The 14773-nt window shown below is 46.5% G+C and overlaps 1 protein-coding gene across 3 annotated transcripts in view; it reads left to right on the top strand.

Annotated features, from left to right (window-relative positions):
- LOC106604287 (transcription factor COE1-A) overlaps positions 1-14773 on the top strand; it is a 108007-nt gene that overhangs the window by 8701 nt on the left and 84533 nt on the right. For all 3 annotated transcript variants that reach the window (XM_045717922.1, XM_045717921.1, XM_045717920.1), the window contains exon 6: positions 14370-14438. In XM_045717922.1, coding sequence (XP_045573878.1) covers positions 14370-14438 — 69 coding nt within the window. The remainder of the gene's footprint in view (positions 1-14369; positions 14439-14773) is intronic.

The following is a 14773-nucleotide window of genomic DNA, read 5'->3' as shown; positions in this document are numbered from 1 at the left end:
CCCTATCTCTCCCTATCTTTCTCTCTCCCTATTTATCTCTCCCCTCTCCCTATATATCTCTATCTCTCCCCTCTCCCTGTATATTTCTGTCTCTCCCCTCTCCCTATATGTCTCTCTCTCTCCCCTCTCCCTATATGTCTCTCTCTCCCCTCTCCCTATATGTCTCTCTCTCTCCCCTCTCCCTATTTCTCTCTCGCCCCTCTCCTTATATATATCTCTCTCCCCTCTCCCTGTCTCTCTCTTTCCCCTCTCCCTATTTCTCTCTCTCCCTATATATCTCTCTCTCCCCTCTCCCTATATATATATATATATCTCCCCTCTAACCTACATATCTCTCTCTCCCCTCTCCCTCTATATTTCTCTCTCCCCTCTCCCTATAGCTCTCTCTCTCCCCTCTCCCTATATGACTCTCTCTCCCCTCTCCCTATATGACTCTCTCTCCCCTCTCCCTATATGTCTATCTCTCTCCCCTCTCCCTGTATGTCTCTCTCTCTCTCCCTCTCCCTATATATCTGTATCTCTCCCCTCTCCCTATATGTCTATCTCTCTCCCCCTCTCCCTATTTGGGAGGGGAAGACCTGCCACCTGCCGCCCCTATATGAGTAGCCTAGGTAGCCTAATGGTGAGAGCTGACAAGGTAAAAATCTGTCGTTCTGCCACTGAACAAGGCAGTTAACCCACTGTTCCTAGGCCATCATTGAAAATAAGAAATTGTTCTTAACTGACTTGCCTAGTTAAATAAATATAAAATAAATATCTCTCTCTCTCCCATCTCCCTATCTCCCTATCTCTCTCTCTCTCCCCCTCCCTATATCTCTCTCTTCCCTCTTTCGATCTCTAACTCTCACTATATCTTGCTGTCCCCCTCCCTATATATCTCTCTCTCCCATCTCCCTATATATCTCTCTCCCCTCTCCCTATCTCTCCCTGTCCCTATATCTCTCTCCCCCTCCATATCTCTCCCCTCTTCCTATATATATCTCTCTCTCCCTCTCCCTATACATCTCTCGCTCCCCTTTCCCTATCTGTAACTCTCTCTCTCCCCTCTCCATATATCTTGCTGTCACCCTCCCTATATATCTCTCTCTGTCCCCTCTCCCTATCTGTCGCTCTCTCTCCCTCTCCCTGTATATATCTCTGTCCCCCTCCCTATCTCTCTCCCTATCTCTTTCTCCCCGCTCCCTATATATCTCTCTTTTTCCCCGCTCCCTATATATCTCTCTTTCTCCCCGCTCCCTATATATCTCTCTTTCTCCCCGCTCCCTATATATCTCTCTTTCTCCCCGCTCCCTATATATCTCTCTTCTCCCCGCTCCCTATATATCTATCTTCTCCCCGCTCCCTATATATCTCTCTTTCTCCCCGCTCCCTATATCTCTCTTTCTCCCCGCTCCCTATATATCTCTCTTTCTCCCCGCTCCCTATATATCTCTCTTTCTCCCCGCTCCCTATATATCTCTCTTTCTCCCCGCTCCCTATATATCTCTCTTTCTCCCGCTCCCTATATCTCTCTTTCTCCCCGCTCCCTATATATCTCTCTTTCTCCCCGCTCCCTATATATCTCTCTTTCTCCCCGCTCCCTATATATCTCTCTTTCTCCCCGCTCCCTATATATCTCTCTTTCTCCCCGCTCCCTATATATCTCTCTCTCCCGTCTCCCTATATATCTCTCTCTCCCGTCTCCCTATATATCTCTCTCTCCCGTCTCCCTATATATCTCTCTCTCCCGTCTCCCTATATATCTCTCTCTCTCCCGTCTCCCTATATATCTCTATCTCTCCCGTCTCCCTATATGTCTCTCTCTCTCCCTATATATCTCTCTCCCTAGCTGTCACTCTCTCTCTCTCTCTCTCTCCTCTCCTTATATATCTCTCTCTCCCCTCTCCCTTTATCTCTCTCTCCCCATCCTTATATATATCTCTCTCCCCTCTCCCTATATCTCCATATCTCTCTCTCCCTCTCTCTCCTCTCCTAATCTGTCACTCTCTCCTCTCCTTATCTGTCACTCTCTCCCCTCTCCCTATCTTTCACTCTCTCCCTCTCCCTATATATCTCTCTCTCCCTCTCCCTATATATCTCTCTCTCCCCCTCTCCCTATATCTCCATATCTCTCTCTCCCTCTCTCTCCTCTCCTAATCTGTCACTCTCTCCTCTCCTTATCTGTCACTCTCTCCCCTCTCCCTATCTTTCACTCTCTCCCTCTCCCTATATATCTCTCTCTCCCTCTCCCTATATATCTCTCTCTGTCCCCTCTCCCTATCTGTCGCTCTCTCTCCCCCTCCCTGTATATATCTCTGTCCCCCTCCCTATCTCTCTCCCTATCTCTTTCTCCCCGCTCCCTATATATCTCTCTTTTTCCCCGCTCCCTATATATCTCTCTTTCTCCCCGCTCCCTATATATCTCTCTTTCTCCCCGCTCCCTATATATCTCTCTTTCTCCCCGCTCCCTATATATCTCTCTTTCTCCCCGCTCCCTATATATCTCTCTTTCTCCCCGCTCCCTATATATCTCTCTTTCTCCCCGCTCCCTATATCTCTCTTTCTCCCCGCTCCCTATATATCTCTCTTTCTCCCCGCTCCCTATATATCTCTCTTTCTCCCCGCTCCCTATATATCTCTCTTTCTCCCCGCTCCCTATATATCTCTCTTTCTCCCCGCTCCCTATATATCTCTCTTTCTCCCCGCTCCCTATATATCTCTCTCTCCCCGCTCCCTATATATCTCTCTTTCTCCCCGCTCCCTATATCTCTCTTTCTCCCCGCTCCCTATATCTCTCTTTCTCCCCGCTCCCTATATATCTCTCTTTCTCCCCGCTCCCTATATATCTCTCTTTCTCCCCGCTCCCTATATATCTCTCTTTCTCCCGCTCCCTATATATCTCTCTTCTCCCGTCTCCCTATATATCTCTCTCTCCCGTCTCCCTATATATCTCTCTCTCCCGTCTCCCTATATATCTCTCTCTCCCGTCTCCCTATATATCTCTCTCTCTCCCGTCTCCCTATATATCTCTATCTCTCCCGTCTCCCTATATGTCTCTCTCTCTCCCTATATATCTCTCTCCCTAGCTGTCACTCTCTCTCTCTCTCTCTCTCTCCTCTCCTTATATATCTCTCTCTCCCCTCTCCCTTTATCTCTCTCTCCCCATCCTTATATATATCTCTCTCCCCTCTCCCTATATCTCCATATCTCTCTCTCCCTCTCTCTCCTCTCCTAATCTGTCACTCTCTCCTCTCCTTATCTGTCACTCTCTCCCCTCTCCCTATCTTTCACTCTCTCCCTCTCCCTATATATCTCTCTCTCCCTCTCCCTATATATCTCTCTCTCCCCCTCTCCCAATCTGTCACTCTCTCTCCCCCCCTCCCTATATCCCTCTCTCTCCCCTCTCCCTATATATCTCTCTCTCCCCTCTCCCTATATCTCACTCTCTCCCTATCCCTATCTCTCTCTCTCTCCCTCTCTCTCTCCTCTCCTTATCTGTCACTCTCTCCCTCTCCCTGTATATATCTCTCTCCCCCTCCCTGTATCTCTCTCTTTTTCCACTCTCCCTATCTGTCACTCACTCTCTCCCATCCCTATATCTCTCTCTCTCTGTCCCCTCTCCCTATATATCTCTGTCCCCTCTCCCTATATATCTCTCTCTCCCCCTCTCCCTATCTGTCACTCTCTCTCCCCCTCCCTCCCTATATCCCTCTCTCTCCCCTCTCCCTATATATCTCTCTCTCCCCTCTCCCTATATCTCGCTCTCTCCCTATCTCTCTCTCCCTCTATCTCTCCTCTCCTTATCTGTCACTCTCTCTCCTCTCCCTATCTTTCACTCTCTCCCTCTCCCTGTATATATCTCTCTCCCCCTCCCTGTATCTCTCTCTTTTTCCGCTCTCCCTATCTGTCACTCACTCTCTCCCATCCCTATATCTTTCTCTCTCTGTCCCCTCTCTCTCCATCTCTCTCTCTCCCCCTCCATATCTCTCCCCTCTTCCTATATATATCTCTCTCTCCCTCTCCCTATACATGTCTCGCTCCCCTTTCCCTATCTGTAACTCTCTCTCTCCCCTCTCCATATATCTTGCTGTCACCCTCCCTATATATCTCTCTCTGTCCCCTCTCCCTATCTGTCGCTCTCTCTCCCCCTCCCTGTATATATCTCTGTCCCCCTCCCTATCTCTCTCCCTATCTCTTTCTCCCCGCTCCCTATATATCTCTCTTTTCCCCGCTCCCTATATATCTCTCTTTCTCCCCGCTCCCTATATATCTCTCTTTCTCCCGCTCCCTATATATCTCTCTTTCTCCCCCGCTCCCTATATATCTCTCTTTCTCCCCGCTCCCTATATATCTCTCTTTCTCCCCGCTCCCTATATATCTCTCTTCTCCCCGCTCCCTATATCTCTCTTTCTCCCCGCTCCCTATATATCTCTCTTTCTCCCCGCTCCCTATATATCTCTCTTTCTCCCCGCTCCCTATATATCTCTCTTTCTCCCCGCTCCCTATATCTCTCTTTCTCCCCGCTCCCATATCTCTCTTTCTCCCCCGCTCCCTATATATCTCTCTTTCTCCCCGCTCCCCTATATATCTCTCTTTCTCCCCTGCTCCCTATATATCTCTCTTTCTCCCCGCTCCCTATATATCTCTCTTTCTCCCCGCTCCCTATATATCTCTCTCTCCCGTCTCCCTATATATCTCTCTCTCCCGTCTCCCTATATATCTCTCTCTCCCCTCTCCCTATATCCATCTCTCTCTCCCCTCTCCCTAATATCTCTCTCTCTCCCCTCTCCCTATATATCTCTATCTCTCCCGTCTCCCTATATGTCTCTCTCTCTCCCTATATATCTCTCTCCCTATCTGTCACTCTCTCTCTCTCTCTCTCTCCTCTCCTTATATATCTCTCTCTCCCCTCTCCCTTTATCTCTCTCTCCCCATCCCTATATATATCTCTCTCCCCTCTCCCTATATCTCCATATCTCTCTCTCCCTCTCTCTCCTCTCCTAATCTGTCACTCTCTCCCTCTCCTTATCTGTCACTCTCTCCCCTCTCCCTATCTTTCACTCTCTCCCCTCTCCCTATATATCTCTCTCTCCTCTCCCTATATATCTCTCTCTCCCCCTCTCCCTATCTGTCACTCTCTCTCCCCCCCTCCCTATATCCCTCTCTCTCCCCTCTCCCTATATATCTCTCTCTCCCCTCTCCCTATATCTCACTCTCTCCCTATCCCTATCTCTCTCTCTCTCCTCTGTCCTCTCTCTCCTCTCCCTATCTTTCACTCTCTCCCTCTCCCTGTATATATCTCTCTCCCCCTCCCTGTATCTCTCTCTTTTTCCGCTCTCCCTATCTGTCACTCACTCTCTCCCATCCCTATATCTTTCTCTCTCTGTCCCCTCTCTCTCCATCTCTCTCTCTCCACCTCCCTATCTATATCTCTCTCTCCCCTTTTCCTCTATATATCTCTCTCTCTCATTCCCTATATAAGCTTAGCAAAAAAAGAAAGATTCTCTCACTGTCAACTGCTTTTATTTTCATCAAACTTAACATGTGTAAATATTTGTATGAACATAACAAGATTCAACAACTGAGACATGAACTGAACAAGTTCCACAGACATGTGACTAACAGAAATGGAGTAATGTGTTCCTGAACAAAGGGGGGTCAAAATCAAAAGTAACAGTCAGTATCTGGTGTGGCCACCAGCTGCATTAAGTACTGCAGTGCATCTCCTCATGGACTGCACCAGATTTGCCAGTTCTTGCTGTGGGATGTTACCCCGCTCTTCCACTAAAGCACCTGCAAGTTCCTGGACATTTCTGGGGGGAATGGCCCCTAGCCTTCACCCTCCAATCCAACAGGTCCCAGACGTGCTCAATGGGATTGAGATCCGGGCTCTTCGCTGGCCATGGCAGAACACTGACATTCCTGTCTTGCAGGAAATCACACACAGAACAAGCCGTATGGCTGGTGGCATTGTCATGCTGGAGGGTCATGTCAGGATGAGCCTGCAGGAAGGGTACCACATGAGGGAGGAGGATGTCTTCCCTGTAACTCACAGCATTGAGATTGCCTGCAATGACAACAAGCTCAGTCCGATGATGCTGTGACACACCGCCCCAGACCATGACGGACCCTCCACCTCCAAATCGATGCCACTCAATGGTACAGGCCTCTGTGTAATGCTCATTCCTTCGACGATAAACGTGAATCCGACCATCACCCCTGCTGAGACAAAATCACGACTCGTCAGTGAAGAACACTTTTTGCCAGTCCTGTCTGGTCCAGCGATGGTGGGTTTGTACCCATAGGCTACGTTGTTGCCGGTGAAGTCCGGTGAGGACCTGCCTTAAAACAGGCCTACAAGCCCTCAGTCCAGCGTCTCTCAGCCTATTGCGGACAGTCTGAGCACTGATGGAGGGATTGTGCGTTCCTGGTGTAACTCGGGCAGTTGTTGCCATCCTGTACCTGTCCCGCAGGTGTGATGTTCAGATGTACCGATCCTGTGCAGGTGTTGTTACACGTTGTCTGCCACTGCAAGGACGATCAGCTGTCCATCCTGTCTCCCTGTAGTGCAGTCTTAGGCGTCTCACAGTATGGACATTGCAATTTATTGCCCTGGCCACATCTGCAGTCCTCATGCCTCCTTGCAGCATGCCTAACGCACATTCACGCAGATGAGCAGGAACCCTGGGCATCTTTCTTTTGATGTTTTTTGTCAGTAGAAAGGCCTCTTTATTGTCCTAAGTTTTCATAACTGTGACCTTAATTGCCTACCGTCTGTAAGGTGTTAGTGTCTTAACGACTGTTCCACAGGTGCAAGTTCATTAATTGTTTATGGCTCATTGAACAAGCATGGGAAACAGTGTTTAAACCCTTTACAATGAAGATATGTGAAGTTATTTGGATTTTTACAAATTATCTTTGAAAGACAGGGTCCTGAAAAAGGGATGTTTCTTTTTTTGCTGAGTTTATCTCTCTCTCTCTCTCCTTGTCACGTCGTTCGTCGGAAGGAGCGGACCAAAGTGCAGCGTGTGTATCGTTCCACATATTTTATTGAACTGTGAAACTATGCAAGATACACAATTAAACTAAAGAACAAAAACAACAAACCATGACGAGGAGGTGCAACATACACTAACTGTCACGTCCTGACCAGTAAAAGGGGTTGTTTGTTATTGTAGTTTGGTCAGGGCGTGGCAGGGGGTGTTTGTTTAGTGTGTTTCGGGGTTTTTGGTTGATGTTCTATGTTTTCTCTTTCTATGTGGGTTTTCTAGTTTTTTATGTCTATGTTAGTTTTGTCAATGACCTCCAATCAGAGGCAGCTGTTTGTTGTTTTCTCTGATTGGAGGCCATATTTAAGTGTGTTTGTTTTCATTTGTGTTTGTGGGTGGTTGTTTCCTCGTATAGTCTGAGCACCTTACGGGACTGTTTTTCGTCGTTTGTTTTGTATGAGTATTTTCTTCCCTTCTAAATAAAAAGATGAGCACCTTAACCACTGCATATTGGTCCAATGATTTCTCCTCCTCAGACGACAATCTTTATGACAGAACCACCCACCATAAGAGAACCAAGCAGCGGAGGAAGGAGCAACAGAGGAGCTATTTAGAGTCATGGACATGGGAAGAAATAATGGATGGAAAAGGACCATGGAACCAGATTGGGGAGTACCGGCGCCCGAAGGAGGAGCTGGAGGCAGCAAAGGCTGAGCGTCGGAGGTACGAGGCACTATATCCTCCATTTCAGGAGGTGAAGAGGCAGCCCCAAAACATTTTTTGGGGGGGGCACACGGGGAGTTGGAGTAAGTCAGGCAATAGTCCTGAACCAACTCCTCGTGCTTATTATGGAGAGCGTTTGGCGGTGAGAGCACCATGCTATGCGGAAGTGCGCACGGTCTCGCCCATCCGCACGCACAGTCCGGTACGGGTGATACCAGCCCCCCGTAAGTGCCATGCTAGAGTGGGCATCCAGCCAGGGAGAAGTGCACCGGCACAACACATCTGGCCACCAGTGCATCTCCTAGGCCCAGGCTACCCTGCGCCTGCTCTACGCACGGCAACCATCATGACTCAGCACAGCCCAGTTCGCCCTGTGCCAGCACTCCGCCCGTGCAGGGCTACAGTTACTATCCAGCCAGGACGGGTTGTGCAGGCTCTGCGCTCCAGACCTCCAGTGCGTATTCATGGCCCAGTGTATCCAGTTCCTGCTCCTCGCACTAGCCCTGTGGTGCGTGTTACGGTTCTGGCGCCTCCAAAGCCAGCCCCACGCACCAGGCCTTTAGTGCACCTGCCCAGTCCAGTACGTCCTGTTCCTGCTCCTCGCACTAGCCCTGTGGTGCGTGTCACTAGTCTGGCGCCTCCAAAGCCAGCCCCACGCATCTGGTCTTCAGTGCGCAGTCCCCGTCCAGAGCTTCCAGCGACATTTCCCCGTCCAGAGCTTCCGACGACAGTTCCCCGTCCAGAGCTTCCGGCGACAGTTCCCCGTTCAGAGCTTCCGGCGACAGTTCCAGGTCCAGTGCTTCCGGCGATGTCCTACAGTCCGGAGCCGACCGAGACGGCCCACAGTCCGGAGCCGACGGAGACGGCCGACAGTCCGGAGCCGCCAGAGACGGCCCACAGTCCGGAGCCGCCAGAGACGGCCCACAATCCGGAGCCTGCAGAGATGGCCCACAGTCCGGAGCCTGCAGAGACGGCCCACAGTCCGGAGCCTGCAGAGACGCTCCGCATCGCTGAGTCTCCAGAGACGCTCCTCATCCCTGAGTCTCCAGAGACACTCCTCATCCCTGAGTCTCCAGAGACGCTCCTCAGCCCTGAGTCTCCAGCGACGCGCCTCAGCCCGAGGTCTCCAGCGACGCGCCTCAGCCCGAGGTCTCCAGCGACGCGCCTCAGCCCGAGGTCTCCAGCGACGCGCCTCAGTCCGAGGTCTCCAGCGACACACCTTAGCCCAGAGCCTTCAGCAGTGGTCTACAGCCATGAGCCTTCAAGGGGGGTGGGCAGGTTAGGATGGGGACTAAAGCCGGAGCCTGAGCCACCTACGTAGTTGGAGGATTGGGGAGAGGGGGGTGTAGCACGGGAGCCATCGGTGACGGTAGCCACCCTCCCTTTCCTCCCTTTAAGTTTGGGGTTATTTTTGTGGGAGTTTCGTGTTTCGGTGCATCCGGGGTCTGCACCTTTGTGGGGGGGGGGGGGGGTACTGTCACGTCCTGACCAGTAAAAGGGGTTGTTTGTTATTGTAGTTTGGTCAGGGCGTGGCAGGGGGTGTTTGTTTAGTGTGTTTCGGGGTTTTTGGTTGATGTTCTATGTTTTCTATTTCTATGTGGGTTTTCTAGTTTTTTATGTCTATGTTAGTTTTGTCAATGACCTCCAATCAGAGGCAGCTGTTTGTTGTTTTCTCTGATTGTAGGCCATATTTAAGTGTGTTTGTTTTCACTTGTGTTTGTGGGTGGTTGTTTCCTCATATAGTCTGAGCACCTTACGGGACTGTTTTTCGTCGTTTGTTTTGTATGAGTATTTTCTTCCCTTCTAAATAAAAAGAAGATGAGCACCTTAACCACTGCATATTGGTCCAATGATTTCTCCTCCTCAGACGACGAACTTTATGACACTAACTCAAAAACAATCTCTCACAAACCCAGGTGGGAAAAGCAACTACTTAAGTATGATCTCCAATTAGAGACAACGATGACCAGCTGCCTCTAATTGGAGATCATCCCAAAAAAGCCCAACATAGAAATACAAAAACTAGAACATAACAACATAGAAAATCTAAACTAGAAAAAAAACCTGTCACGCCATGACCTACTCTACCATAGAAAATAACAGCTTTCTATGGTCAGGACGTGACACTCCTCCTCCATATATATCTCTTTCTCCCCTCTCCCTATGTCGTTCTCTTTCTCCCCTCCCCTCCCTCTATCTCTCTCTCCCTTTCTCTCTCTCTCTGTCTCTCTCTCTCTTTCTTTTAGGGATTTATTGGCATGGGAAACATATGTTAATGTTGCCAAAGCAAGTGAAGTGGATAATAAACAAAAGTGAAATAAAAATGAACAGTAAACATCACACTCACAGAAGTTCCAAAAGAACAAACACATTTCAAAATGTCATATTATGTCTCTATACAGTGTTGTAAGGATGTGCAAATAGTTCAAATACAAAAGGGAAAATAGATAAACATAAATATGGGTTGTATTTACAATGGTGTTTGTTCTTCACTGGTTGCCCTTTTCTGGTGGGAGCAGGTCACAAATCTTGCTGTTATGATGGCACGCTGTGGTATTTCACCGAGTAGATAAGTGAGTTGATTAAAATTGGTTTTGTTTTCAAATTCTTTGTGGAGCTGTGTAATCTGAGGGAAATATGTGTCTCTATGGTCGTACATTTGGCAAGAGGTTAGGAAGTGCAACTCAGGATCCACCTCATTATGTGGGCAGTGTGCACATAGCCTGTCTTCTCTTGAGAGCCAGGTCTGTCTACGGCAGCCTTTCTCAATAGCAAGGCTATGCTCACTGGTTCTGTACATAGTCAAAGCTTTTCTTAAGTTTTGGTCAGTCACGGTGGTCAGGCATTCTGCCACTGTATACTCTCTGTTGAGGACCAAATACCATTCTTGTTTGGCGTTGTTTTTTGTTAATTCTATCCAATGTGTCAAGTAATTATCTTTTTTTTTCTTATGATTTGGTTGGGTCGAATTGTGTTGCTGTCCTGGGGCTCTGTGGGGTCTGTTTGTGTTTCTGAACAAAGTCCCAGGACCAGCTTGCTTAGGGGACTCTTCTCCAGGTTAATCTCTCTGTAGGTGAAGACTTTATTATGGAAGGTTTGGGAATAGCTTCCTTTTAGGTGGTTGTCGAATTTAAGTTCTCTTTTCTGTATTTTGATAATTAGTGGGTAACGGCCTTATTCTGCTCTTCATGCATTATTTGGTGTTTTACGTTGTACACGGATTATATTTTAGCAGAAATCTGCTTGCAGACTCATAAGTTGGTGTTTGTCCCATTTTGTGAATTCTTGGTTGGTGAACGGACCCCAGACCTCACAACCATAAAGGGCAATGAGTTCTTTAACTGATTGAAGTATTTTTAGCCAGATTCTAATTGGTATGTTGAATTTTATGTTCCTTTTGATGGCATAGAAGGCCCTTATTGCCTTGTCTCTCAGCTCATTCACAGCTTTGTGGAAGTTACCTGTGGCGCTGATGTTTAGGCTGAGGTCTGTGTAGTTTTTTGTGTGCTCTAGGGCAGCGGTGTCTAGATGGAATTTGTATTTGTGGTCCTGGCGACTGGACCTTTTTTGGAACACCATTATCTTTGTATTTTTTGTCTGTGCAGAAGATCTAGGTGCTGCTGTAGGCCCACCTTGGTTTGCGACAGATCATCAACAAACAGTAGACATTTGACTTCAGATTTTACTAGGGTGAGGCCAGGTGCTGCAGACTGTTCTAGTGCCCTCGCCAATTCATTGATGTATGTACTGAAGAAGGTGGGGATTAAGCTGCATCCCTGTCTCACCCCACGGCCCTGTGTAAAGAAATGTGTTTTGTTTTTGCCAATTTGAACTGATTGTGTTAATGGATTTTTTAATGTAGTATGTTTTTCCACCAACACCACTTTCCATCAATTTGTATAGCAAACCCTCATGCCGAATTGAGTTCAAAGCTTTTTTGAAATCAACAAAGAATGAGAAGACCTTGGCTTTTTTTGGTTTATTTGTTTGTCAATTATGGTGTGCAGGGTGAATATGTGGTCTGTTGTATGGTATTTTGGTAAAAAGTAAATTTGACATTTGCTCAGTACATTGTTTTCATTGAGGAAATGTACGAGTCTGCTGTTAATAACAATGCAGAGGATTTTCCCAAGGTTGCAGTTGACGCATGTCCCACAGTAGTTATTGGGGTCAAATTTGTCTCCACTTTTGTGGATTGGGGTGATCAGTCCTTGGTTCCAAATATTGGGGAATATGACAGAGCTGAGGATGATGTTAAAGAGTTTAAGTATAGCCAATTGTAATTTGTGGTCTGTATATTTGATCATTTCATTGAGGATACCATCAACACCACAGGTATTTTTGGGTTGGAGGGTTTGTATTTTGTTCTGTACTTCATTCAATCTAATTGGATAATCCAGTGGGTTCTGGTAGTCTTTAGTAGTTGATTCTAAGATTTGTATTTGATCATATCTATGTTTTTGCTATTTGTTCTTTGTTATAGGGCCAAAAAGATTGGAGAAGTAGTTTTTTATTTTTTATTTATTTTTATTTCACATTTATGGATAATCCAGTGGGTTCTGGTAGTCTTTAGTAGTTGATTCTAAGATTTGTATTTGATCATATCTATGTTTTTGCTATTTGTTCTTTGTTATAGGGCCAAAAAGATTGGAGAAGTAGTTTTTTATTTATTTTTTATTTATTTTTATTTCACATTTATTTAACCAGGTAAGCTAGTTTTACAACTGTGACCTGGCCAAGATAAAGCAAAGCAGTGTGACACAAACAACAATACAGTGTTACACATGGAATAAACAAGTGTACAGTCAATAACACAATAGAAAAAAAGAAAGTCTATATACAGTGTGTGCAAATGGCATGAGGAGGTAATGCAATAAATAGGCCATAGTAGCGAAATAATTACAGTTTAGCAAATTAACACTGGAGTGATAGATGTGCAGATGATGATGTGCAAGTAGAGATACTGGTGTGCAAAAGAGCAGAAAAGTAAATAAAAACAATATGGGGATGAGGTAGGTAGATTGGGTGGGCTATTTACAGATGGGCTATGTACAGCTGCAGCGATCGGTTAGCTGCTCAGATAGCTGATGTTTAAAGTTAGTGGGGAAAATATGTCTCCAGCTTCAGCGATTTTTGCAATTCGTTCCAGTCGTTCCAGTTAATCCATGTATCTCCGTTTTGGAAAGATAACTCTTTGTATTGTTGTTTGTTTATTGCTGTTTTTTCTTTTTCTGTAGTGTAATTCTGTATTGTTTTAGTGATTCACCATAGTGAAGGCGTTAGGCTCAGGTTTTCTGGGTCTCTATGTTTTTGGTTGGACAGGTTTCTCAATTTCTTTCTTAGGTTTTTGCATTCTTCATCAAACCATTTGTCATTGTTGTTCATTTTCTTAGGTTTTTAGATTTTATAAGGAAGCTGAGCAGTATACTGTTGTACTGAGAGGTATACCAATATACTGTTTATGTTTTTCTACTAAGTTTACACCTTCACTGTTACAGTGGAACGTTTTGTCCAGGAAGTTGTCTAAAAGGGATTGAATTTGTTGTTGCTTAATTGTTTTTTGGTAGGTTTACACACTACTTTCCTTCCATCTATAGCATTTCCTAATATTATTCAGTTCCTTTGGCTTTGATGCCTCATGATTGAGTATTTCTCTGTTCAAGTAGAGTGTGATTTTGCTGTGATCTGATAGGGGTGTCAGTGGGCTGACTGTGAATGCTCTGAAAGACTCTGGGTTGAGGTCAGTGATAAAGTAGTCTACAGTACTACTGCCAAGAGATGAGCTATAGGTGTCACTACCATAGGAGTCCCCTTGAAGCCTACCATTGACTATGTACATACCCAGCGTGCGACAGACCTGCAGGAGTTGTGACACATTTTTGTTGTTTATGTTGTCATAGTTGTGCTTAGGGGGGTATATGGGGGAGGGAATGCTATCACCTCCAGGCAGGTGTTTGTCTCCCTGTGTGCTGAGGGTGTCCGGTTCTTGTCCAGTTCTGGCATTAAGTCACCACAGACTAGTGCATGTCCCTGAGCCTGGAAATGATTGATTTCCCCCTCCAGGATGCAGAAGCTGTCTTCATTAAAGTTTGGGCATTCTAGTGGGGGGATATAAATAGCACACAGGAGAACATTTTTCTCTGTTGAGATAATTTCCTTTGTAATTTATAGCCAAATATAAAATGTTCCTGTTTTGATTAATTTAATAGAGTGAGTTAGGACTGCTCTCTGCCAAATTAGCGTACCCCCCCGAGTCCCTTCCCAGCTCTCTGTGACCTAGGGGGCAACCAGTGGGTCCATCTCCTCTATACCATTTTTCTTGTAGGATGACAATGTCTCTATTTCTGATTTCTTTGGTGAAGTCCAGGTTCCTGCTCTTTTGACCAAAATCAGATGACCTTGGGACTTGGATTTTCCAGGATGAGATAGTGAAGGCTTTGTGTTCCATAAAGTGTCCAATGTTATTCGTCTCACTCTCTCTCACTCTCTCTTCCCTCTCCCTATCTTTCACTCTCTCACCCCTCTTCTTATCTCTCTCCTCTCTCTCTCACTCTCGCTCTCTATCTATCTCCGTCTATGTTTATTTCTTTCCATCTCTCTTTCACCTCTCTCTTCCTATCTCTCTCTCTCCCTATCTCTCTCTCTCCCTCTTTCTCTCCCTATCTCTCCCTCTCTCAGTCGGTGTTGTGATAAGAAGAGTTGTGGCAACAAAAACGAGACACCCTCTGACCCCGTCATCATTGACAGGTAAGCAGGCTCCCCCCTCTCACCTGTCCCAGTTGTCATGGTGATGTACTTGTGTATACCACTGTGCTGCCAGTGATGTGTACAGAGGAGGAAGGTATGCCAGGGTGTGAGAGTGTGTGGGTGTGTGATGAGCATTGAGCAGCTCAGGGTTGCTTCTGTCAAGTCTTGGTTGTTATGTTGAGTTGTCTCAGTAAAACAACCTGAACCTCCAGCTCATACAGTATCTGTATCAGTCCTCCTAACAATCCCATACAGTACCTGTATCAGCCCTCCTAACAATCCCATACAGTAACTCCCTCATTAGTTGACTTTGCTTAATGTCCTCCTTCCTGTGG

This window comes from Salmo salar, chromosome ssa05 (genome assembly GCF_905237065.1).
Source record: "Salmo salar chromosome ssa05, Ssal_v3.1, whole genome shotgun sequence".
Lineage (NCBI taxonomy): Eukaryota > Metazoa > Chordata > Actinopteri > Salmoniformes > Salmonidae > Salmo > Salmo salar.
Note: the sequence above shows the minus strand (reverse complement) of the source record. Positions and strands in the feature narration are given on the sequence as shown.